At 41.1% G+C, this 27,320-nt stretch overlaps 2 protein-coding genes across 5 annotated transcripts in view; one reads left to right on the top strand and one right to left on the bottom strand.

Moving 5' to 3' along the window:
• Window positions 1–5,531: 5,531 nt before the first annotated feature.
• On the top strand, window positions 5,532–8,903 carry SLC25A4 (solute carrier family 25 member 4). The gene is made up of 4 exons (XM_054066185.1): window positions 5,532–5,725; window positions 6,563–7,049; window positions 7,578–7,718; window positions 8,067–8,903. The coding sequence occupies exons 1-4, from the start codon at window positions 5,615–5,617 to the stop codon at window positions 8,222–8,224; spliced, it is 897 nt and encodes a 298-aa protein (XP_053922160.1). The 5' UTR covers window positions 5,532–5,614; the 3' UTR covers window positions 8,225–8,903.
• A 4,727-nt stretch (window positions 8,904–13,630) lies between these two features.
• The window catches only part of CFAP97 (cilia and flagella associated protein 97), a 32,120-nt gene continuing 18,430 nt past the window's right edge, over window positions 13,631–27,320 (bottom strand). For 3 of the 4 annotated variants that reach the window (XM_054065386.1, XM_054065383.1, XM_054065385.1), the window contains exons 4-6: window positions 23,012–23,271; window positions 16,261–16,411; window positions 13,632–15,507 (exon numbers count right to left, since the gene is read on the bottom strand). In XM_054065386.1, coding sequence (XP_053921361.1) covers window positions 15,380–15,507; window positions 16,261–16,411; window positions 23,012–23,271 — 539 coding nt within the window. In that variant the 3' untranslated portion in view covers window positions 13,632–15,379. Of the gene's footprint in view, window positions 15,508–16,260; window positions 16,412–23,011; window positions 23,272–27,320 lie in introns of all 4 variants that reach the window. The other variant, XM_054065384.1, reaches the window with a different exon arrangement.

Genomic DNA, 27,320 nt, shown 5'->3' with positions numbered 1-27,320 from the left:
ACGTGTTCTTATTACATTGGTGGCATGAGTGCATGAATTATCAAACAAGGAATAGGTGTTTTAGAGTACTGTAAATGTCCATGACACCCTGTAGCATCCATTAATTATTTATTGTAGTGCACTCTTGTGACATAGAATATTATTTTTGTTCTCAAGGTATGTTGAGACCTATCAGAAAAAATTACTTAAGTTCTAAATCTTTGCAATATTGTTATTCTGTCTATAGTATACCGATTATTTACTATATAATCCTATAAAGAAGTGAAATTAACTTCAGAGTAAAGACTGTGATTCAATTCTTCATACAACTAATGTAACAGGAATTAGGGCTTGACTGATTTGACTCAAAGCAGCCTTGTCATATCTGATGCTGCAACAGAATTAAACAAGAAACAGCTTCTGAAAACTGCGTGAAATAAACCTCTGATGAGGAACCAAATCCTGCAGGATTAGCACTTGATTTATTTCCTTTCTCCCTGGCTCCCCCTGCCCTGCTCTTTCCAGAGACCTTTGCCTTCTCCTACACTACCTCAGAGCAGCCATTAGTGAAGCTAATGAAGCATTGCAAATTGAAAAAAATTATTAACCTTAGATTAGTTGTTTTCACCAGGGCAATCCTTAACACCACAGAAGACATTCAGTCAACACATGTTCTTTCATTACTAGTTCAGTCAAAAGGGAATGTCAAAAGTATAACATACTTGGCCACACACCTGGATGAAGAAGAAACCAGCCAACAGAGGTGAGTGTGACTGTGTCTAACCTGCTTGTGTGCTACTCCTCCACATCTCTCACCCTGCCCTCTTGCTGCAATTTATTTCTGTACTCCTCTACTTTTCCCTCCCCATCTAGCCTATTTTCTTCCCTCTCTTTTTATTCCTTCAGCTGCTCCTTCTCATTTCTTAAACATCCTACCTGAGGCACTGAGCCCTACCTCTTACTCTGCCTCCTTTTTGCCCTTAGTGGCATTTGGTGCACCTCTGCCTTTCCATCCCCACTCTCTCGAGACTTTACCGTTGCTCAGTTGGCTGTTCTTACATTCCTGTTCTGTCCTTATGCCCATTCCACTTCCGTTCCTTCTCTTCACTTACTGTCACTGGAAGATACACTTCAACTATTTCCCACAGGCCTATTAAATCTCAATGCCTACACGTCCTGTATTCCCTTGTCTCACTTGCACTCTGCAGCTTCATTCTCTTACAGAGACCTCTATTTCTCATCCCATTCCACTCCTCTCTCTCACACTGGCACTGCCCTCACCATCCCCATCATTTTTTCTCTGCTTTTCAGCAATATCTCAGCTCTTCTCCCCTCTGAAGAACTGACAGCCAGCCTGCCAGCTCCTCCTTATCAGTCTTCCTCTGTGATTTCAACTGACTCCCTTTCCGCACAATTTCTCACATTCATCCTCATGAAGCTTCCAAGCCTCACACTGGTGTCCTTGCCTTGGTCCATTCATTTAATCTGCACCCCTCACTCAGTGTCCTCCTCCCTGGAAGAGCCATGCCCTTTGATATGGTCTGCAGCGACCACTGGTTTATCCCTGATCTCTGTTGTCCCATCCTTCCTCTGTGACCTTCTTCCTCGCCTGCCATGTCCTTCCTCATTTCTTTTCATTTGCTCTTTCCATGATTTTCATCTCATCAGACTTACAAAATCCCATCTAATCTCATCTCTCTCCCTCATGCTTTATCTTTTTTTCTCTAGCACAGATTTGAGGGTAGACTTTCTCCATTTCTTACTCTCTACTGCTGTTCCATGAATTATGAAGTCTGGCTGACAAACACATACCTCAGACTACTTTCACCTTCAGTTCCCTGATGGGTCTGTAATCAGGTTTACTTCATCCACAAGCATTTAACTGTTTCTCCTTCTAGTTGTGCCATCCTCCTAACCTTTCCTCCTAGTTTTCCAAGTTAATGGAAGACCCAGCTGTGTTTCACCACTTCTAAGCACTTCTCAAATGCTCGCTTCCTGAACATCTTCTGCACAAGTCTTTGCCAAAGGGAATATGAACATGGTACAGCCCACTTCCTGCACATCTACTCTACGTGTGGCACGTTGGGCTTTTCTTCCCTACTTTCACACCCCCTGCTTGTCCTGTTGTAATACAACTTCTGATCTGTTTCACACCCATTTTAATCTACTTCCCCAGTTTTCTTCTGAAGTTTCAACTCCTCCAACTCCTTGTCCTCACGCCACAGACATGGTCTAAGAAACAAACATGCCCTATGTTGACTGCCACTGTTATTTCCAGCACTAACACTTCCCTCCTCGGTGTGCTGCTTACACTCACTGTTTCTTCCTCTCCCGTTCAATGTAGGTTCCTAAGCCAGACATGAGCAATACCCAGCTAAAATTACCCTCGCTAATATCTGCCAAGACAAAACTCAAAACCCACAGCCCTTCACTCTTCTTTATCATCTTTGTCATCACCAACCCCCTTATTTCTCCCCAACTCTCATCCTCACTTAGCCTGTCTGGGCTCTCTCACTCTCTTCCTCCTGACCACAAACATAAACCAACCTTACACAAAGAGAATTTACTACAATCCTACAAATCTTTCCTGAAATAAACCCCTACATATTTCTTCTTGGTATCTTGCCAATACACTGTTTACTCATCACTGTCTATGCTGGGGGTCAGGATGGTCTGACAGATTCCTTGTTCTCGCGCTTGTGTCTGCTGTCAGACTCAGACTTCTGACTTTAGAGAAAAAGCTTTTCTATTTTGTGTCTGGCCTAGCCTCAGCGCTAGGGTTGTCCAGAGTCTTGGAAATGCAAACAAGGGGACACACTACTCTGTAAAAGTTTATCTGCTGTAATGTTCCAAGCTGGCTATTTACACATTAAAGCAAAATGCGGTCAGTGACTAATCTCTTTTGAAAATGCGGATCTAGGTTAGTATTTTTAGCTTAGAATTTTTAGGAACAAATTCCAGCATCTTTATGCTGTGTCAGCTGTACAGAGCACTCACAAACTCAGCCTAGAAAGCCAGCTAATCCTTCCTAAGCTGCAAAGATCCAAGGAAGATGAGGCTTAAAAGCTGGCTTTCAAGAATTCAGAAAGAAAAGCTTGCATTTTCAGAACTATTTTAAATGTTTCTCTACAAAAGTATCTGTATCACTTCTAAATATAGAACACCAAACACCAACTAATTGCATGAAAAGCCAAAGCTCCTTTCACTTTTTTTTACCCTCAAGTTTGGTGGTACTGATGAAGTTAGCAGTAAGTTCCTTACAGGTTATATTGGAACACTTACAATAAACAGCATAAAAAGCCTCATTGTCATAGATAGGAAAGATCCAAAACAAGCATTTGAAGTTAAAATCAAACAAATGAAGAAGAACCATCAGAGTGGCAGACACATGTCCTGGTCCAGCCTGGCTTTTCTCAAAACTGTTTGGAAGCCAAGCATCTCCTGGAAACAGATAGCTGGGCTCAGGGACAGTGGAGAAGAAGCAGAAGAAGTGGCTGTGAGCTTTTGCGCACTGCTTCCTTTAAATACTGGCAGTCTTGGGTAAACAGTGTTACTGCTACAGAAATACCCGTGAAACCAAAGACCTTCTGTGAGGTGCGATGATGCACAACAATAACTTCAAAAACTAAGTGGAATTCTTATGTTAAAGACTTCACTAAAGTGCATTTTAGCCCCCCCCCCCAAACTAAAACAAAGACAATGAAGGGCGGCACAGGTAAAAGACCCTTTTGGGCTACACCCCTGCCACCATAGTCTCACTCCAGGACCCCACTCCCCTCCCTCCCCAGTAGCATCCCACTGCCACTGTCACTCACCACACACCAGTCACCAAGACACTGGCTGGCACCTGAGTGCACACACTGAAAAGACCTTATCAGTCAGGACAGTCAGGCAGCAACTGTGCGCACCACCATCCCATGGGTCTGTATGAAACCAGCAGCAGGAGCCTTGAGACATTAAAAGGGTGTTTACTTTCTGGGAAAAGAGAAGAGACCAGACCTGGTGAGCAAAGTATGAGAGAGAAAGAAAAAGGAAAGTTCAAGGGTTCTCTCTCCCTGTCTTAAGAGCTGGAAAAGACTCTGTCCACTCAGGGTGGCCAAGGTGCCAAGGGTGCTTCTGGAAGTTAAAGTCACCATCCGCTTCCCAGAGCCGAGGTTCATGAGAAGAGAACTCTATCTACTTCAACAGACCTATGTACAGCAGAGGGCAAGAGAAACGTGGGATCAAATTTACAGTCTCAACTTGCGCTAACACATCAGAGAGAAGAGATTTGCTGTCTTGAAGAGAACGCCTCTTTGTGGAACGGTCAATCTTTTAGCGCCTACATTAAGATGAATCCTACTTCCACCATGCTACCAAACCAAAGGAGACTCCTATGCATTCCTCAGTATAACATTGTCCTAGGGGCATATCTTAATATCTTTTTAGGGCAAACTCCTAGGTATCCATCTACAACTGGTAGCACTGCCTTTCATATAACTAATCCACAAAAGAAAGTCACCTAACATTGAATCAGAAGCTCTTCCTTTCTCATGGGGGTCAGCCAGAAGGAACAGATGGGAAACAGGGAAACTAGTGACGACGAATCAGTCACTCAAATGAATCTTCACTTGAGACTGGGAGGTTTCCCTGAGAACCATACACTAGATGAAGACAGGGTTTCAGTACAGACTTTACTCTTCTTTCATGTGTGAGTCAAGTAATGTAAGCGTGCAGGGCATGTGCCTCCCAGAGTCCCTTCCTGTCCCTTCTTCAGACGGGACTGACAACCACTGTGATGATTGTCTGACCGTGCAGGGTTGAAATGAGGCTACGATGCAGGAAGGCCTGCTGTCTCCTCTTCGGGAAAGTCACGTCCTGGAGCACACTAGGGGACTGCGACACCTCAATGCCAGCACGCTCACACTGTGCATCAAACACGGGGCAGCTCTCCTTGTTGTTGATTCTAAACCTGCTCATTTCTGATTATTGATGCTCACAAACGCTGCACCACCTTCCAAGATGACTGTGTGTCCCCGGTGACCTTTGTCGTAGGGCAGGGCATCCACGCCGGGTCGCCCGCCCAGCATCCTCGACCCTTCACGGTGCGAATCCACGTGCACAAAGCCAAGGCTTAAAGCACTCTCGCTTCTTCCTCCAGTTGACTTCAGTCAACAAGTTAACCGGTACGAAGCCAAGGCGTACAGCACTCGCTTCTTCTCCGAGTTGCCTTCAGTCAAGCAGCTGGCGGGTCCCTCCGGGCGAGCTGTCAGCCTCCGGCCAGCACGAAACAGTTAACGGCGCCCGAGAGGCTCCTGCCAGCTTCCCGAGTCCCCTCCTGTGCCTCCCGGGAGCTATTAATAAGCAGGCACATGCTCTGACATTGCGTTCCCCGCACACACCAGATAACTTTAATTTGCCCTTTAAACGTCCCGAGCGCGGCTCTTCCCGGCGGGGCGGGGCCGGGGGGGGTCCCGGCCAATAGCGGGGGCGAACCGGGGGTCCCGGCCAATGCCCTGTGCCCGGGGCGACCCCTCCTCCCGCCGCGGGTATAAGCGGGGCGCTGCGGGGCGCGGGGCCATTTGGCCGTGGGGGCGCGGGGGCGGGCGGTGCGCGGGTTCTGTGCGGGCAGGGGGTGTCGGAGCGGCGACCAAGCATGGGTGACCAAGCGCTCAGCTTCCTCAAGGATTTCCTGGCCGGCGGGATCGCCGCCGCCATCTCCAAGACCGCCGTCGCCCCCATCGAGAGAGTGAAGCTGCTGCTGCAGGTGAGGGGGCGCGGGAGGGGCGTGACTTAATGCGGGAGGAGCGCGGGGACCCCCGCAGCGCCCCGGTCGCCGCTCTCCAGCGCAGTGACCCCCGCAGCGCGGTCACCCCCGCGGCGCCCCCGCTCGCTGTCCCCCGTCCTCCGGTGCGGTGCCCCCCGCGGCGCCCCGCTCGCTGCTCTGCAGCGCCCCCCTCCGTCGGCGCCCCGCTCGCTGCCCCCCCTGCCGGGTCACCCCCGCGGCGCCCCCGCTCACCGCTCTCCAGCGCAGTGACCCCCACAGCATGGTGACCCCTGCATCACCCCACTCCCTGCAGCGTGGTGGCCTCCGCGACACCCTGCTCATTGCTCCCTTCCTCCAGCGTGGTCATCCCTGCAGAGCCCCCATTCACTGACCCTCTCCTCTGGTGCGGTGACCCCCACAGCGCCTCAATCGCTGCTCCCCAGCATGGTGACACCTCCAGCGCAGTGACCCCCGAGATACCCCCACTTGTTGCTCCTTTTCTCTATCGTAGTGCCCCCCAGCTTGGCACCCCTGCGGCGCCCTGCTCGCTGTCCCCCCTCTCCGATGCGGTGACCCCTGCAAGCGCCCCTGCTCGACATCCCTGTCCCTGCAGCGCGGTGACCCCCACAGCACCCTGATCGCTGCTTTCCAGCATGATCACCCGCACGGCACCCCACTTGCTGACACTGCTCCCACCCTATCCCAGTGCGGTGACCTCTGTGGTGCTCCGTTCACTGTCCCCCAGCATGGTGACCCCCATGGTGCTCCACTCCACTCACTGGGACAGTGACCCCTGCAGCGCCCCACTCACTGTCCTCCTCCTCCTCCTCCGTGCAGGTCCAGCACGCCAGCAAACAGATCACGGCGGAGAAGCAGTACAAGGGCATCATTGACTGCATAGTCCGCATCCCCAAGGAGCAAGGCATCATCTCCTTCTGGAGAGGGAACCTGGCCAATGTCATCCGGTACTTCCCCACCCAGGCCCTCAACTTCGCCTTCAAGGACAAGTACAAGCAGATCTTTCTGGGGGGAGTGGACAGGCACAAGCAGTTCTGGCGCTACTTCGCAGGGAACCTGGCGTCCGGAGGAGCCGCGGGAGCCACCTCCCTCTGCTTCGTCTACCCGCTGGATTTCGCCAGGACCCGGCTGGCGGCTGATGTGGGCAAAGGAGCCAGCGAGAGGGAGTTCACTGGGCTGGGTGACTGCATCGTCAAGATCTTCAAGTCTGACGGCTTGAGGGGCCTGTACCAGGGATTCAGCGTGTCTGTTCAGGGCATCATCATCTACAGAGCAGCTTATTTTGGGGTCTATGACACGGCCAAGGGTAAGTGCGTGGAGAAGTGACTGCAAAGGAAGGTCCATCCAGTAAAGGGCAGTCTAGCGTGCTCGGCAGTACAAGGACAAGCAAGGCTTGGCTCATCACCAGTTCGGGCTGGTAGTGCTAGAATACACACAGGGATTTCTGAAATGCATTCCTGCCTCCCTCAACATGCTGTTCTGAGGCAAAGCCTGTGGTTTGCACTGTGTTTTCAGACACTTTCCGATTTCTTTCTTTGACTTAAGGCTTGAAAATATGGATTTGTATGGTAGATTGTTCCTCCTTGCAGCTCATCACACAAGCCTGAGACTGTTCCGCAGGAGAGACCTCTTGGTGCAGGGAGCAAAAAGAGGGCTTAGGGCGTAAAATCCAACAGTCTTATAAACTAACTGCACTCATAATAGTTAAATGTTGATGAAGGGAGGAGTTGATGGCTTGATTTACTTGAGCAACTTCTGGGGCTGGTGGGTGATTGTGCCTTCCACAGCCATCTTCCCTTCTGTACTGATTCTGCTCACTTGTTCTTGATGACAGGTATGTTGCCTGATCCAAAGAATGTGCATATCGTAGTGAGCTGGATGATTGCCCAGACTGTCACTGCAGTAGCAGGGCTGGTTTCTTATCCTTTTGATACTGTGCGACGTCGGATGATGATGCAGTCTGGCCGAAAGGGAGGTAAGAATAAGCGCTCCTCTGGTGTTCTGGCAGCAGAAAAAGTATCTTGTCATAGAGATATGGGACATGCTGGGTATTTTTTGTCTTATGGAAAACTAACGACTGCCTTATTAAAATCCTTAAAAAAAGCAAGCTGTTGGAAACACATTGCTAGTTATTTCTGTCATGCTCACTTAAGAGGCTGAGAGTTGATTTCCTTTGATTTCCATGTGGAAAATAAAAAATACTTTTCAGGGACTGATTGCTTAATTTTAGATGCTTGGCTACATTTTGCTTATTCCTTGTTTTAAATATATGAAAGTTGAAACAGGCTTGTCTACAACTTCTGAACTTTGTCTGTTTTCACAGCTGACATTATGTACAAGGGCACAATTGATTGCTGGAAGAAGATAGCTAAAGATGAAGGATCCAAAGCGTTCTTCAAGGGTGCCTGGTCGAATGTGTTGAGAGGCATGGGCGGAGCTTTTGTATTAGTACTTTATGATGAGATCAAGAAATATGTCTAAAACTTAACATCGTAATGTAGTTCAATTGTTCTCAATCAACTTTTTTTAAAACATATGCTATTGTGATGTAATGGACAACAAAATATTTCCTAGGGAAACAATAAAATTTGAGTAACATATCTGGTTGAGAGGAGGATGAATTAATTAAAATTGTCCACTACAACACAGTTACATTTTGTATGAAAATTCGTCCAACTTTTTTATTGGAACCTGTGTGTACATTGTACTCCAAATTTCAGGTAACATTTTGTCTAGAGACAAGTCTTAGGTGGCTTATAACTAATTTAAAATCTAATATTGTGAATGCTTAATAGAACAAGATCTTCAGAAATAACTGTTGTACTAAGTGATGTCTCTAGCTACCCAACAGTATTTATAACATTAAAATAACTTAAAAATACAGCTTTAGAAGAAAACATGATATTAAGTAAAAAACACATCTGAAAATACAAACTATAGTACAGCACCAGGCTGACTTCCTAACTGCAGCCTCTTCACTTAGAAGTTCTACGATCATGGTTGACACCATAATCTGATTTTTAAAGTGTATTTTTGTTGAATACGAAAATAGTGTTTCAAAAATTCCCCCAAAAATTCTTCACAAAGCAAAAAGTTGTCTGCTCTTATGTTTCAATTGAACTAAAACTGAAGTCATGAAATAAATTAATATATTAATGAACTTTTTCCTGTTGTTTTCAGTACACTGAATACATTACAAGTACATGTCTTTTAAGGTAGTCATGTGATAGTGAAGTCATTGCTGCTTATTTTACTTGAAAAGTGTTCTTGAATGGCATACTTCTGAGTTAAATTATCTTAATAACTATACTTCCAAATTACAGTACTAATGACTTGAGCAATTAATTAGCAGTAAGATCAGAACATGCTTAATACAGAGATCTTTTTAAACTGAAGCCCATCCTCTAATTAGGCAAAGGAGGGAAAGTGAGTTATGTCTACTTCAGTAGTTCAGTTAGACTACCTGTAAACAGGTGTTTGTTACGTATCCACCTGGAAAAGGGGTACCACTAAGCAAGTAACACTCAGATATTATTTCAGTTGCATCTTTTACTTCCCATGTACAAGTAAGGGGCCCTTGTAGACTTCTGATTAAAAATTCTGGAATGCCTGTCATTTTAGTACCCTAGGGTGAAAAAAACCTGCAGAAATGTAGATGTTGGGATGGCGTGAGCTGCAGCATGAAGGTAAAAGGCTGACTAGTTAGTTAGACACCTGGCACTTTCCACATGGAATATAAACTGCAGAGTAGATGGTGCCTTGGCTAGTATAATTGATGAGTGAACAACATTGTTTTAGTGAAGCGGTTATTGCCAAGATGGGACATTCCTGCAGGTACTGTCACTGCTTAAGCTGCCTTTCCTTGATGCCTGGTCTCACAGCATGGCTAGTGTGAAAGCTGGAGCAACTCAATGTGCAAAAGCAAGCTGATGCGAAGATTATGATCCCTTGCTCTGTGAAAACAGATTACTCCTGAGTACAATTAGAACCAGTCTCCCAAAAAGAATGTATTTGTAGACACTTAACCCTGTTTAACATTCCGTGTGACTATCACAGAACCATCCAATTTCTTGGACTGGGAGCATACTTATTCTGTGGTTTTCATAACTGCATATGCAGATGAGAACTCTGGATTAACTGGTTTTGGGAGTAGCAGTAAATGGAGAGCTAGAAGATTCACAATTTGATCACTTCCAAGTTCTGTGCTTAGGCTTCACATTATGCATTTCCTATATTTGAAATCAGTTTATTGTCAGGTGCAGGTAGTCCTAGCTCTCTGTCACCTAGTGTGATGGGCTGTATGTGTCTGCTACAGATTCAGACCAGCAGCTGTGTTCTCCATGAAGGCAGGTACAAAATCCTACAACAGTATCTGCTGGCAACATCTATTCACCTGAAGAACCAAAGCATTTGGGAAAAAAATGGTCCAAAAATGATAGTCTTTTTTAAATTACCTACCGTTAATTACTTTTTGTTTCATGAAGATAGTGTCTTTTTCAACTTAGCAAGCATGAAAAGAAGGGAGAGGCCATCTTAAACGGTTGCTTTTCCAGATACCTGGTCTGTTTTCTTTCCATAGTGGTAAATAACCAGGGTTACAGCCTATCAATCTGTAAGTTCGTAAAGAAAATCTTATTACTTTTTTTCAAAGTGCTTACTGCACTTTGTTATAAAAAGTTAAAAGCTTTATCTGCCAGTGTTTGCCCTTTCTCCTTCCTCTGCACATTCCTAACGGTCCCTTATGAGAAGCTTGCTAACACACTGCAAACACTCATTTCACGTTTACCTCACCAACAAGAGTTCATAGGGTGTTTGGATGTTTTAGAAGATCTAAGTTGGCTAGAAGGATAGCAGAGAGAATGATAGAATGCAATGTGCACAGGTACCAAACCTTGAGAGGAACTGTATGTGTGAATGAGCAATAAGAGAATTAAGAGGAAGCAAAAAAAAACTTAAGAGAATGTAAATGAAAGAATTACTATATTAAAAAAATGACGAAAACCAAAGGAGGAGTAAAGGCTATTAAAAAGGAGAGTGAGTAGTACCAACGTACCAATGCAGGAAAATTCCACTGAGGGAAGATACAACACATGAAATAATACATATGGAAAACACAGGTAAATGGCTCCTGATTTCTGCTTGAATGCTTATGCACATGCACACCCTGTAGCAGATTATAGATGGTACTCACCATAAAGACACTTGGGGTCAGAGTTTGAAACTGTCAATGAAATAACCATTCATCTGAAAGCAGCTCTGCACCAAGTCCACAGCACTCAGCAAGTGTTACCAAAAACCCACCCATCAGCTCTCAAAACTGGAAACCAGAAGACTTTGCAGATAGTCTCTAATGGCCACTTGAACTCCAGTCAAATGAATCCCGGTTGTCAGACAGTTGATACCACTGCCCCATTCCTTCTGCACCTTTGCAGTAGAGACAGACAATAACAAAAGTCTCTATCAAAACCATTATTCCTTTGTACTTCACACTTGAACACTGGGAAGCCCGCTGTGAGTAGCCTGGTAATATTTCCTACTCATAAAGACAAAGCTCAACTAATATCCAGCTTACTACCTGGGGAGAGAACTGTGGCACACTGATCTTTTGGATGAGGTGAAGTTAGGAAATTTAGGTGGGTCTGAAGGATAAACATATCTCTAAAGAGCATTGCATAGTGCAGAGAGTGGGAAAGGAAGAATCTATGACAGTGGATTGAATCTTCCCTACCTTACTGAAGGTGAAAACCTCCACTTGTCTTCCCTGTGCTTTGTCATGGAAGAAGCAGCCATCAGCTCTTTAAAAGCCATAGGGAAGGGTTTAAGGCATGGTGAAGGGCATAGCAGAAAGAAAAAAAAAAAAGAACCTTGTTAAGTCATTCAAGCACAGAACACTAGAATGGTTACTGGGTTCACCTGGAGATGGAGGGTCCAACTAGGCAACCTAGGATGCCAGGGAAAGAAGCATTGAGGCAGACTCCCTAACTCATCCCCAGGTGGCAAACCTCAGCCACCTACATTCTTCTTGTGAAGTCGCTCAAAGCAAGTTAAATCTCTCAATAGCGTGTTCCAGTCCTAAAAGCCGCTGCATTGAGACAGCTGAGGCCTGTCATTTCTGTTATAAGTTCTGACCACATAACACCATGGAGAGAACTGTGATTTTTATGCAATCAGAGCTTGGAAGAAAAGTGTGCTCAGAACCAGAAGCGACAGCTACAAGGATCACTGTAGCCAAATCCTGTCTCATTTTGGCCAGGAGACACTGCCTCTTTCTTGACCAAGGTATTAGAACTATGCATCCTAAAGATAAACCAGATCTGTATCACAAGCATTAGCAACCCCTGCTGATACTTGAAACAAGTAAGACCTCAACATAATTTCAGGCCTGGAAGATGGCTCCAGCTGCAGCTCTTATTTCTGTTTTCTCATTGATCAAGTGGAAATTATATGGTTCATCCAGGACTTTACTCAAGACTGAGTAGATAAACACCACAAAGATTGTACCTGATGCTCACTGTACCTGGCTCATAAGATATACCACTTTGATGCACAAGGAGCTTCCCCCGCCTTTTTCTTGTGGATACACCACAGTGGAAATATTAATTATTGCCTGCATACAATGATCATCACTGCACAGCTAGAAGGCTTAATGTAGGTGACCTCACTGCCCTCATTTCTACCACACTGATGTGCAGACTGCTCTGCAGGGAAAAGCACCAGTTCTCACCTACCAGATGACTCAATAAGCTGCTCAGGTTGGAAAAGCGGGAGGCTATTTTTGTCTATTGACCATGGAGAACAAGGAGAAGCACTAGGATGCACAAATGACCTGTAAGAAGGAAGTGTCTCAGGCTTTTTACAGGGGCTTATCCTGAAACTCAGTCAATGACAATCGGGAAAATACAGTCCACTGCGAAGTCCTCACACATCACAGAAGGCATGTAAATCCAGCCAGCCAGATTTAGGACAATTAGACAAACCAGCATGACAGAATGACAGCAGAGATGCCTCAGGATCTTCAGTAAAGACTGCAAGCAATCTGACTGGTTCTGGCACAAGGGAAGACCTATACATTCCGTGTGAGGAATGGCCTTGTGTGATTCTCCCAAACTAGCTGGTAGGGTTAGGGGTAGCTAGGTTCGCTGGGATTGAGTTCTGAAGGATTCACCGGTCTGCTTGGAAAAATGCCCTCCACATTCCTATCCAGACAGGAATGCATCATCACTCCCTGTTCCTCTCATATCATGAGTGATCTGAGCTAGCGCCTTCTTTAAGACCTTCAGTATTTTAGAAAGACTACAAAGCAGGACCCTATCCTGGAAGAAACTGAGCTCACAATGAGGCAGGGACATTTGCAGAGCAGAAGCATGACAGAAGCATCACAGTCCATTTCTCACAGCAGAGAGATCAATATGCCAGTGCTGTCACCCGAACTGGCAATCCTGTCACTTCAGTAGGGAGACGGGCTCCTACCTGAAACCGCGTGTCAGTTCACTTTAAGGGAAGAGCAAAGCAGCTTGCACCCTTCTGTCAAAGAGATTCTGGAAGGAGGGGAAAAAAAAAAAAGACAGTAGAAGAGAACATAAAACAGCAGCTTAGAAAAAAGATAGAACACAAGTCTATTAGAAGCAGGGGGGTTTGCTATAAAAACACTGATGAGATTAACTTAATGAAGACCTGTCAATATGGCTTATTTTAAAAAACCCACGCCAAAGTCACCAACAGGTAAGGTGTATCAAAGAATAAACTAATTCTTTGCATTTTCCTCCACTACACATAGAACAAAACACTTCTCCCATGACCTCCTTTGTGCTTCATTACCAATTATAAAATTCTGAAAGAAGCCACTGCAATGACAAGCAATTCATGTTAAATATTTTATTTCGTATGATTTACAAAAATGACTTACAAAATTGACACTTTCATACCAAAGTTAAATAAAACAAGATGAAGTGATTAAGAGCAATACATTTTGTGAATTCCCTCACAGAAAAAAAAGTTATCACGTGAACATTCAAAAGTACTTCAACTGTGACCCTGATAATCACATTGAAGGACAAAAATCTTTAAATAGCGAGGCATTCTAATTCACACAACAGTACAAATAAATACAGCAGCACTCTGCAAAAGATTCCTTACAGTCTCTATCGATAAACGAACAGTTACTGCAGTAAAAAAATCTGTTTGCCACAATGCTGCTTAAAGTTAAAAGTTCAAATATTGTCAAACAGCTAAATTTGATCTGCAGGTCACCAGGTGCAGAAGCTCTGCCAAACTATCACACAGGACCAAGTAAGAAGTTTGTTACAATGCAGAATACCTGAAAGCCTAAGCTCTCATGCAAGCACGAGCAAAGAATACTAACTTCCCTTTTCACAGGACTAGGACCCAGCATTGCTGAATACAGATTTTTTTTCTTCATGCATAACATGAAGAGATTTCCAGTATCTCTCCTGGAAAGAAGCTGGGGAAGCAAGCAGGGTTCCAGCCATATCCACAGCTAGTGGCATCACAACTTATGCTTTTTATAAGACTGCAGTCCTACAAAATAAGCTCACTGGAAGTTTGCCTTTACATAAATAAACAAAGCATACCACATACTGTTTGCGATTTCCAATTCCATTAAATTTTGCTCCCCTTGTACATGGATGCTGCTACTGAAGTTTATCTGACATTGCTACAAATATTGATATGAAAAAGACATTAAAGTTCAAGAGCCAAACAAGACTTTGTTTTCTACTGTCTTTTTTTTCATCCTGGTCAGTAGTCGCTCTCAAAATCAGATGTTCAAGTTTCCTGCAGATCGTTTATATCTCCCCACCAAGAAGAACAAGGATCTGAAAAAAGCAGGGCCATGAAATATTTCCCTCGCTTAGTATTCTCTTGCTTGAGAAGTAACAAAAACTTACTCTTCAGAGCGAATCTAAAACTTGTTCACTTCAGTCTTTACTCTTGCTCAAACAGCATCAGATGCTTCTTTCCTACAGAATGGTCCCCACACAACTTCCAAAAATATTTTAAATCTGAAAGAGACCCTGCCTTGAGTACAAAACAAATGTTCAACACCTGGAGTGCAAAATGGCAGAACATCTTCTGCAGCCTCAGTATTCTAGTTAACTATGCAGGAACACACAATGTGCTTTTCACCCCTTCATGCTGCTGTAAAGTAAGATTCTTTCAGTCATAAGAACATGACCCAAAGTTCAGAAGGCTTACCTAAAGCCACAATGAAAACAAGAACCTAGGAATTAAGTGTATGCTTACAAGTTTAATGCAATATTTTAAAATACTATTATTTTTAAAGATTTTGTTTACATGTTGCACTTGTAGTGCAGCAGTTCTGTCCTTCCATGTTATAGAAACAAATTCCACTTATGATTTGAGAATAAAATAATAATTAGCAATTTCTATTTAACCTGTCCATTTATATACCTACTCCTCTTTCATAAGCTCTTCCTGTTGTTGAAAATACTGACTGAAGTGGAAGGGTTCACTTCAAATCATTTTATAAGCAATTATATCATAGGCAATGCATTTTAATTGCCAAACATTGCAGAAAATATTTTTGCACATAGAATTTACAAAAGCACTAAAAATAGAAGTCTGAGGATCACCTCAAAATGCAAGGTCAATATGCTTTTATAGCCAAGCAGCACGAACATTTGTGGGTTTAGGTCTCTGTAATGCCCCACTGGCTGAATCAGACACAGGTTTTTCACTCCTCTGGCTCATTGTACTTGGTACAGTGGATGTTCTTGAAGTGCCTCCTGTTAACACATACACAAAACCAGAGTGAGAATGCTTATGCTCGGTACAACAGAAAACTTCATGCTATTATTAGTACTGCAACACTGATTACTGTATTTTCCAGAAAAAAAAACTCAAACAGATCACAATAAGTTGAATACAAACTCATAACAAAATGTTATGAGTTGTTTGTATGTAGTCAGGACAAAGAATTCAAACCTATGCCACAGTGCTTAACGCAACATTTATGGATCATGATCTACTTCCAAACATTACACACACAATTTCTGAGAGAAACAAGGCTACTATCAGTAGATTTACATTTTCTGAATGAGAATGTGAACCTCCTCTTGGGGTTTTGTGTTGTTATGGGTGGTTTGGTTTTGTTTTGTGGGCTTTTTTGGTGGGTTTTGGGGTTTTTTTTTTTTGGTTTTGTTGTTTTCTTTTTTTCTCCATTCAATAAAGGGTACTGGCAAAATGAGAAATATTTCTTTACAACAGGGATTTTTTTACCTTCTTGGAAAAGGTGGTTAACAAGACAACTTCTTACTTACCATCCTAACTTTCTAATAAATTCATACAGTCATCATACTTTTGCTATGATTAAGAAAACAATCACTTTAATTATTTCTGTGTGATAAATGATCGATTTAAGGAAGACAGAAAAAGGAACTTATTTGCTATTCTTTGCAGTAAGTCCTTCACAATTCTGAATTATAGAAAGATAAACACATGCAAAGATATACAAGAATCTGCAACTTCAAAGTACTTACTTGAAGGGCTAAGCTGGCTAAAAGCAGATTTTCCTCTTCTTACAGACGGCGAAGAACTTAGATAACTCATCTGGCGCTGGTAGTCCATCAATTGTTCAGAACGCCTCATACCAGGTGTTGGTTTCACTGCTTCCAGCCTTTTCAGAAAAGCCTTAATAGCGAAGAAAAATGTCATCAAGAAAGAGTAAGAACAAACAAGAAGCTACAAAATAAATATTGACAAATTGATTTTTTTTATTTGAACTGCAAAACCTCCCCAAATTTTTAGCATGGCACAACACAAACTCCTCCACCCATGACCAGCACAGGCTACTCTGCTCACAATTCTTTTCTCAGCGTTCATAAGATGACACAAATCATAACTGTCTGTTATATGCCATCAGTTCTATGTCAAGTATATTTTTACTACCCCAAAGTTCTCTGCATTTTATGATAACTTGAAACAACACAGCTGTTTGGCAGTAGTACAGGTGGTGAGAAGTCGGGCTACACCCTTCTAACCCTATCTTTGGTTACTCCTCTCTTCTGTATTCCCAGAAGGACAGGAAGTTATTTTTGTAATCTTTAATTTGCAAACATACTTGGACCATTTCATATTGCCCTACAGGACTCCTAGAGAGAATTACTGACCTCAATTTTGTGAAAGTAGTGTCAAAAGGAAAGCACAAACACCTATGGATAAAACAAATAGTGTCCGGTAATGTAATTTTAAGAGATTTGCATTGCAATTGTTGTTATAGACATAATTTCCTCTTGTTGAAAGCAACTCTGGCAATCATGCACCAAACATTAAATTAGAACAACTACTTTGTTGTGTTTGTAAGACACAGACGGTTTCCCATTCTGCACAACCACTTTTTAAACCACAGGTTTTATTGGTTTAAGAAATTCCCATAATCTAAAAAAAAGAATCTGACTAATTACAATTCATTTGATGGCCTACAAGTATTTGGCAATGACAAAACCCTTGCTGGTCAGAGTTATGATGTGCATCCTATGCAAATGGCAATTACACAAGTCTCCAAAGTACTAAAACCACCTCTGTTAATAAGAATGTATTGTCTAGATCCATATTGATATGGTAGAAGTCAAGAATCTGTCTCTACAGCCACTAAACTGTACTTTGTACGAAACGATCATTCTTCCCCACTCCAAACCAGGTACTGATTTTTTTATTGTAATAAAAAACTTTACAGAAAATTATTTGGGAAGTATTGGGAAGTATTCACAGGATGTCAGCTGTCATTTTCTAGCTGTGACAGAAATCTACAAACTCTTAGTAGCTTATACATGGGTACTGGAAAACTGCACAGAGCACACAAGAGAGAAAGGACAAGCGATTCTAGCTCAGACGCAATATGTCACAAGTGCTTGCATCAAGTGCCAGTCAGTTCATCGTCAAGTGGAAATACCTAAGTAAGCAAAAGTCAAAGGAAGGACTTGAGCTAGAAATAGCTCTTCACTAAAGCCAGCTGCCTAATATGAAATGGTAGACTTGTCTCTAAATGTTACATCCAACATTTTACTTACTTCATCCGCATCTCCTACTACAACTATATGCTTGCAGAAACCGGTTACCCTCAATATTAAAAAAAATGGAAGCTCTCAATATGTTCAGTTCAATCACAAATTGATAGGTAAATTGTAGAAGTGACTTCTATATAAGGAGTTGAGCATGTTTCAAGTCTGCATTCCAACAGTAGCAGCCTCAGAATTTGCACACCTTAACACTGCAATAATTCCAAGCTTGATCCTGAATGCACAATATTTATATCTACCCTCTTTAGTTTAATACGATTCTCTGCTTTTGCTTTTATACCTATATTTTGACAAGTGTCAAGTCCCCACTACTAAAGCAAAGAAGGAGACCTCTCAGTACTAAAAGATTACTTGTTGAATAGGTTAACACAGGACTTGATACAGCCCTGAGCCATGAAAAAAGCAGATACAGATTCTGTGACGCAGAAGTGTTCTAAGAAACACTCTTCTTCCCTTGTACTCTGCTGTGAATTGTACCAAGGGCATATTAATAGACACACAGTTTACAGGTATGAATTCTGCATTTTGGAGAACAGCCTGCTGCATACAGAAATGAACTCATCGACACATTGAAATGGCAGTCCTGACCTACTAAATCTGTAACTCGGAACTAATCCAATTCTTGTGTTTTTATTATCAACCCTACAATCTTGAGGTCCCTAACCAAGGAACTACCTTATACAATGGTACAAGTAACTTGAACAAGTGTTCTTTTTCTATTTTATTATAGATGTACTAATCCTTTCATTATGCTCTCATTTTGTGAAATGGATTGAAGAACACTACCACTTTCCTTGTTCTTTTAAAGTGCTAGATCTCTGGAGCCTTAATCCTGCACCACTACAGTAAAAAGAAATTTCATCATTGATCTTAATGACCAATGAACCAGACCACATAGGGCGATCCAGGTGTTCAGAACCAAATATATGTTCCTGATTAGATTGAAGAAATAAAAACCCAAGAGTAACACACTAATGGGAGGAAAGTCATTACCTGCTCTGAATTGTATCAAAGCTCCTCAGAGCTCTGATTCAAGCTCAGTACATATATAGTATCATATGATTGATGACCTCCCAGCTTGGCAAAACCCTCTGAAGCTTTCTATTTCCCCCATATAATTTTACTTTATTATAATACCAAGTTTACAGTAAAAGTAGAATAGTAAAAAAATAAAAAAAAAAAATCATGGAAGGAGTTTCTGCATGATTATCTTTTAGGAATAGGATAATTCTTTATAAACATAGGTATCTGCACACAGATTAGTATCTATAAGGACACTAAAATACATATTGTTAATGACAAAAGGAAATGTCAGATTACCAAAAATTAGAGAACAAAGGAACCTGACACTGTATCAAAAGACTGCTGCTATACAATGGGCCAAAATAAATGCTACTAATTCAACTTTGGGCATATCATGAGAACCTAAAGCTAATTCCAATGTTCTCTGTCAGAAAAAGGAAAAAGAAAAAAATCAGTAGACATTTTTCTGCAGTTAAGTTGAAAAAGAAAAAAAAGCACTGAAAATGCAGCAGTCCTAAACTGAGTTCACAGAGAAGGTAAAAACCATTACTTTTTTCTGGGTTTATTTTGCTTTTTAAATGCACGAAGTCTTCAGTTTCACCTCCTTTCAATCCTAACCACCTGACCAGTGTGCCTTGACAGCTGTTCAAATTTATTTATATTATGCCTCCTCTAATGTCACTGATGTTAGTGACCACACTGTCCCCTGACAGAGTCCAGGAGGGGGAGGGGAAAGCAGATCATAGCACATGCAAGGACAGCTTTCTCTTCTAATCAATACCAGTATTTGCAAATTGCTCGAACTGTCAGTTGCATTAATTAACTCTAACCTGACAAGCTCTGAACATCGAACAACTCTTCTTCTTCAATCTATAGAGAAGTCTTTTAAACTGAAAAGCTATCAAGTTTACATGTGGTTGGCATTACCACAGAGAAAGTAGGCTAGGAGGACAGAAAAAAGAAATCTCACAAAATTGATCAGTGTGCAAAATAATCAAAACTTTCCTTGAACTTGTCAATTTGTCAGTGTTGAGCCTGAGTTAGGAATCAGCAGACCACAAAAGATCTGAACACAAATAGCCTAGAGCCTCAATGCTATGATCACAGAACTGCACTATATTTGCACCATACACTGCAGCAGATTTCAGCCCGGCACAACCTGTGTGCCAGTCCCACATCCTGACAGCTTCCTGAGGAGGGGAGGACCATGAAAACACGTCATCTAAGGAACTCCCAACATTTTGTCTTTAGTCATGGCATACAATGGCTTTGAACTCAGTAAATGAAAATATCCAATAAAACCCTGTATGCTTGAGTTTCTAAGGAGCCACCACCCAACATGAACATGTGTGGAGACACATACATAGAGGTGGGAAAAAAGTAACACATCAGTCACACTTATGTCCCTTTCAACTGGAGAGGAGGTAGGGTTGGGTGCATCTTCAAACACAAGAGTAGAATGTTTTCTGAATCACCAGCATCCTCTATTGGCAAGAGACACACTCTGGTCTCACTAGTTCATATAAGCAATCAAAAGCAGATTCCACTTGTGAAGGCACGCAATCAAAAGCAGAAAGTACAAAATTCTGACAGCAATTTTAACAGTGACCTATTTTGCTACTTGTATTTTGTCCATAAATTGCTAATAACTGCTGTGATTAAACTTCTGTTTCCCAGAGCAATGCACCTTTTATTCCATCATAGCTTTCTCTAGCAGAATCTGTGGGAGCAAGATTTATTCCCTGTACCTTCTTGCATCCTTTACCAAAGCTAGGAAGCAACACACTGCTTAGATTCCTCTTTAATTGAAGTATTTTAACTACTTTCCCACCACTTCTGATATCAAATGATTGCACCAGAAACCAAGCTATCTTTCTCATAAGAGTAAATATAGGCATTACTCCAAGAATGTTCTAGAAGGACAACTGAAAGTTTTCTCTAGACAAGGTGTTAACCTAAGAACAAGAAATGATAAGAGCTGCAATCCAACAGATAACCCCCCCCCCCGAATAACTAAATCTCTGCATCAAAACTCTTTCACCCCCTGTACAGACTATGGTTGTAGATTTCATTTCTTGAATTATTTACAAAACCCTCCATCCTTCTCCAATGATCATTTAATAAAAGTGTCTGTGCAGCACCTCGGGCCTTGTAGAAGAAAAAAAAAATTCTGTCAAGTAATAGAAGAAAGATTGATATGGAAGTTCCACAGACTTCCAGCTCCTCAGTCTACAAAGGTCAATAAAGCTGTTGACCAGAAAAAACCAAAGTACTTAAAGGACATACTTTTAACTACATAAAGAAGAAAAACTCTCATCAATGGGCAGGGTAGGGCAACTCTTTCATTTACAGTCTCTGTGAAAAGCATGCTATACTTGTAATGCCAAAAGGTAGTGCTAGAAAAATCAATGTTACAACCGTGATGCTTTATGCACACATACACTTCAAAGAGAATAAATAAAACTAAACATAATTGCTCAAAAATGATAGCAGTGTTAAACAAAACATAAGAGCTGTATTGATGAAAGAAGAGAAGAATATATCATCCTGAATTTGGGGAAAAGAATAAGCCAAATGTTTTTATAGTCTGAAATAGCACAATGTCCTAACATAAATTCTAAGGAATGATTCTGAGGTCAAACATGCCCACTCGTGTTGCTGAGAACAACAACTAAAGCATAAATCAATAAGTAAATGAAGGATATTATTTCTTGGACTACAAGTAAGCACCTTTAATCTCTAATGTGCACTAAACCAGTAATGTATGAAATGACTATACATGTTTAGGTTTGCTGAAGTTTTGATCCAGAAGTTGCAAAGGCAAGACATTCTTGGATAAAATATTGCAATATAACAAAGACGATAAGATCTGCTGTTTTGAGTAAGCAGAAGCATATTGTAAAATATCAGACACATTGATATTACAGTAATCATCTATTGTTACATAGAACAGCATATTACTATTGGACTGTATGCAACTGTGACACAGCACTTCCTCCCCACAGCCTAAGAATACGCTCTTACTACCAAGGCTTGCGTGTAAAGAGGAAAGAGGTCCTTGCTTTCAACATTTTAAATAAATAAACACACACCCTTCCTACCCCCACACCTCCCCACATGAAGAAAGCCATCCCATAAACCTAAAACCACCAAAGCCTAAAAACGTTTCTTCCCTAAACAAAAAGTATCACACATCTATAACAAGTATCTATTCCAAATTTTCCCTGTGTGAAGTATAAAGTTCTTTAGGTCAACTGCAGTCTAGTGGAGCTGGGATGGATGTTTCCTACTTCGAAAATTTTTAACAATCTAGATGGCTGGAAGAACTAAAACCTAACAGATTTCCCAAATAAGTGAATTTGACTTTCTCCATGTTGAATCGATATCTCAATCTAGGAAACTGCAACCTACACTTAAACAGAAGAAAAACGTGAATAAATTAACTTCCACTATAAATTTTCCACATATTTTAATTATATTTTATCTCCTTTTCAAACATACTAATGAAGAACTAGGAGATATAAAAATGTCATTATATGTATTACAATCCAATTACTAAAAATACCTTATTCAAATTAGTATTATTTTTATTATTAGACAACTCTGCCAATATTCTTATAAGTGAATCTGAATTTGTATTTTCTACTAAAGTTATTGTGATTGCCATGACATTCAAATACTGTGACACGCAGAGCGCTACAAATATTGAAAGAGAAGGACAGGTATAAAATAAGGCAAAAACCAAAACTGACATTCACATTGTATCCTCTGTATTTCAAATACGAGTTTGCTGCTATCATGTTGATTGCTTTGTTTTTTGCTAGATTGTTCTTGATAGAATATTATCATGATGCATGAATCAAGACGAATGGAGTTAGATTGTGATCTAAAGTTATGAGCATACTAATAATAACGGTTGTTCCTCTTAAACTGATTGATACTCAAGTACAGCAAACTTATATGAAATAAAATCTATTTTAATCTGAAAAAAGCCCAATTCCCTCCCCCTCCAAAAAATCCCCCATATGAACAATTATGCAAACAGCAAAGGAAAGGAAACTCATTGCAGACTTACTGCAGTAAAGCTCCCAGCACTGCCTTATGAATTTTGCAAGTATTTAGCCATAGTTCATCTGACAACGATCAGTTCCACTCAATTTACTAATCCAAATAAGTTCTCAAAACCTACCAGGTTTTCTCTTTCAATCCTCTGCTGCTCCTTTTGCCTGTTGAGGGCACTGTGGTACAATTTAAGAGGTGGTACAGCTGACTTCTTCAATGTGGTACTTCTTGGCTTTGCAGACTGTCTGGACAGTTCTTTTAGCAATCTTTGGTTTTCCCGATCAATCTGCCTTACTTCTTCATTTGTAAAAGAGTAATTTTTCCTTGTTCCTTTAGATGGCTGATCGATGGTTATTTTTTGTTCTTTTTTCTCCAGCTGCAGGAAAGCTTTAAAAGAGCAAAAAGTAAAATATTCAGATCAAAAAAACAAACCAAATACAAATCTTGCATTCTATTATTAGGCTTTATTTAAAGACCTGAAAAAACAAGGTAAAGTTCATCTTCCCCATATGAATTACAGATTTATGCATTTCAGAATTTTTCAGAGATGCTCAGTTGACCTCAGTACACTGACTTTACACAAGTTTCACCACAAAAATCAAGTCTAACTTTGGCCTTAGTTAAAATCCATCTGCTTCCTGCTCAGTAGGAATCCCCCTCCTCGCCACTGATGACCAGTAATCCAGAGGAACTGAACAGATGCAGTGAACAACAGAGCGATACAGGAGTATCAGCAATCAGAGTGCATACAGGCACTCTGTAACAATTTATGTAGAACAAATGTGTTATTTAGAAATCAGAATATAAACCAGCCTTAGGCGTATTGTTATTTCTTCGGCATGTCAGCATTCCTGATCCTCCCTTTGACTCCGGTCACCTGTGATCCCCACTTTTCCGAGTATGCTTGCCCATTTTCTATGTTGACACAATATGCTCAGACTTCCATCCTCAAATTTTTACTGTAGTTACTATGGCATCAGTAATGAGCATAAAAAATTACACGTATATGCTAGCGAGACTACCAGTGCACTAAAGCAACATTTAACGTAACCATCACCACAGTGGTATTATCATTTGTGCCACCAATATAAGCATCAGAGAAGCTTTCCAAGCAACAGAAAACACAGCTTCAGGAATCAAAGTCTAGAAATAACAGAACCAAGAATTAAACCAAACATCGGTATTTAGATGTCTGCACATGGAAAGAGATTCAAACTTCGCTCCAAAGATATCTAAAATATCTGTCTCAGCTGAGACGGAGAACAGAAATGAAGTTTCAGACAGAAAATTGACACTGCATGAGCACGACTCAGAGACGCAAAATGCATTTCTTGAAGTGATTCTGTTGATCCTTTGCTCCTGAAGCAATGCTACAACTCACATAAGGGATGTATGAAAATGTAAGGGAAAGAGGAAAGATGAAAATGAAATTCAATGGATGGAGAGAAATGAGTGAGCATATATAACAGAAGAAAAATTAACTGGGGCCTGTCATTTTAAAACAGTAAAAAACCTGACAAATTAAACCAGGATATGAAGTTTCAAGACAAAACAAAGAATGCACACTTAAAAATGCACAGTAAGACAGACTTGCATAATTGCAAGATAAGATAATAACTGGAAAACTTCACTCTCGGCCAAAGCCAGCTATGCTTATTACAGTTCCACTGGAGCTTTGCTATTGACCTAGTTCTAAGCCTTTGGTCTCTAAAGCTCTGCAGCAGATCTTCTGGCAACTGTTTTAAGAGCTTTGCTGTCACAGTATTACTCCATCAAATCACTGCATTATCTATGGTCCTGGAATGGCGGTAGCAGGTTATCTTAGACTTTTGGAGCCAAGACACAGACGAAGAAGCCTTATTCAAGCCACTTCCCACATTCCTCCAGTATCACAGTGCCTCCAGAACATACGCCTCAGTTCTTACCCCTAAAAAGACCCACAAGAGCAAAACAAGCATCCAAACAAGCAGCTTCAAGAAAAACAGAGAGAAAAGCAAAACCAGGCATGCAGCACTATTTTCTCAAATACTTCCACATCAGCAATTTTTTGGATGAGCGATGTCTGAGGCAGCCTGTAATAATTTAAAAGCCTCAAAGAATGATGTGTGTGTTCTTACTTCAAAACGAAATGAAATCTTTCTTTCGGTATCTCAGCTGAGTTTATTCTAGAATTGATGCGAGCAAATATTCCTACTGTCTTTGAGAAATCCAGAAACAGTATCTAGCACTGAAAATCCAAAGAGTTAATGAATTTCAAAATCCCTCTGGAAATTAGCAAGCTTGCACCATCAGCACGCCAGCCAATATAGGCAAGAACTACCCCTAGGTAGCTCTAACTGTGAGGTTGTCCACATTAGTAAATATTGGTTTAAGTTGTCAAGAAAGGATGCAAATCATCACAGTGTAGAACAAATGTACCAGCCAACAGGTTAATAAAGTTTAAATGTCTTGAAAAGCATCTTTATGATTTAGTGAGTTATTCTCAAGCCAAAAATAGTAACAGCCATCAACACTATTTGAGGAGACAAACCTGGAATGAGACTCATCTGGCTATACCTGCAAGGGACAAACAGAAATGCACAGAAAATAACTAGAGTCACTCAATTCACATGGTAATATCAAGGTGCAGTGTACTTCTCAGTAAAAAATAAATGTTCTTTGGAAATATGCAAAACCAGCACTGCAGAACACAGCTGGAAGAAAGCAATTTGAACAATCACCCAAAGAAGATACTTATTATGTATCACATCGAATAACTGATAATTGTATTATTACAAAGCTATGAAAGAATTTCATCTTTGGCTTTAAACTCATGGCATCTCACAGGTTAAACAAGACTGCACATCATAATCAAGAGTGGGACTCAGGTTGTGGCAAAAACCAGTTGTTAATTGAAATCTTGACCTAGCTTTGTGGCATCAATACTATTGATGATGCAGTCTCTTACAAGAGACATTTAAACTTCTGAATAGCTGTCAGTGCAAATTCCAAACAGTTCCCTTCTTTCTCTGAAAGGTGTGAACTAGTTAACTTCCATTTAAAGCTATGGCATTCTAAATGAGGACATTTTTAGTTAGAGAATAGGTTTCATTTCTCCACTGGTACGCGATTGTTTTAATTCTCTGTAAGGTAGTTAGCTATACATTGGTGCAGAGTACATACTCTTAGGATGCGCTTATAAACTATACCTAGTAAACACAGATTAAAAATGCTTTTAGATAAATAAGCACCAAGGTAATTACTTTTGACTTCTCATTTTTCTGGAAAAATCCTGTCAGCTGTGATGAAAATACTAAAAAAAAAAAGAACAATGACATGGAACAAACACCTTTCCCTTTCCCCTCAATGCTGGTTAGTAGAAGGTTTTAGAAATGCTGATCCAAGGAGCCCTGCAGTGACTACTACACACAGGACTCAACAAGCACTGCTTTATTTGGTCACTCAGATCTCCTAGAACGCGGTGGTATACAACTTCTGCAGTATTAAACATCACCAGTATTGTACCAGAAACTCTCAGGCAGTTAGTGTGAACATATCTGTGTACATTTCCATGCACTGCTTTAGTGGATACTTCTTCTCAAATATGCGATTAAAGCATGACAAAATTTTACTGACTAACTTTACTCATACCTTCCAGCTTCTTCAGTCACATCACCCCTACAAACAGACTTTTTTTCATTCATCTCTTCTTTCTCTCTCCTTTTCTTAGCCTCTTATAAGTCTTTTTTTTTTCTCAATATATTTTCCTTCTACAGTGCCTCATCCCCATCTTTTGTCACCTCACCACAAAGACAGCCTTTCTCACTTGTAGCAGGCAGAAAGAGACTCCAGCCCATTTTCTTCAGTATGCTGTCCTCATTATTATATATTATTATACTTACTTAACATAGAAACTAACCTTACTACTGCGAACAGCCTTCTGAGAAGTCTTGAGGCTAAGGGCTTGCTAACAGTGATAATATCAAATTTATCACAACTCAAAAGAAACATTAATAAAGCAAAAGAATTAAGACTAACATCAGGGTCCTGCTGTAAAGTTATTCAGTGAAGCCTAAGCAGAAGACTTCCAAACCCAGTAACTGGTCTCTTGTTACATTGCTGAATTACAAAAGACTAATTTTGCACCAAAAGTTCAGACCCAATACAACACATGCAGCAACAGCAAGTTTTCTTCAAGCGCATGGGGTGAAATGATCAATCTAAAACACTAGTTCCTCATTAGTTTCTTCAGTTCCTCATCGGATCTTTTTATAGTTAGCCTTCTGTACGACCCAAAGAAAAAAACACATTTGAAGTTTCACAAGCAGCTCTTTGCAGCAACAATGCTGCAGATCAGATAACACAATAAAAGTAGTTGTTTTGTTGTTCTTCAAGCTGGTAAATTAATAAATCAGAGTCTTTTGACTTAGTTAAGATTTATGTTAAGGAAGAATTTA

Source organism: Cuculus canorus, chromosome 4, assembly GCF_017976375.1.
Source record: "Cuculus canorus isolate bCucCan1 chromosome 4, bCucCan1.pri, whole genome shotgun sequence".
Taxonomy (NCBI): domain Eukaryota; kingdom Metazoa; phylum Chordata; class Aves; order Cuculiformes; family Cuculidae; genus Cuculus; species Cuculus canorus.
This window is presented reverse-complemented; position numbering and strand designations above follow the sequence as displayed.

Excerpts from the sequence above, each read along its gene's own strand:
- SLC25A4 (XM_054066185.1), top strand. The coding sequence starts at position 5,615 with ATGGGTGACCAAGCGCTCAGCTTCCTCAAGGATTTCCTGGCCGGCGGG. Across the intron at positions 7,050-7,577 it reads GGTCTATGACACGGCCAAGG|GTATGTTGCCTGATCCAAAG; the intron begins GTAAGTGCGTGG and ends TCTTGATGACAG. Across the intron at positions 7,719-8,066 it reads GCAGTCTGGCCGAAAGGGAG|CTGACATTATGTACAAGGGC; the intron begins GTAAGAATAAGC and ends CTGTTTTCACAG.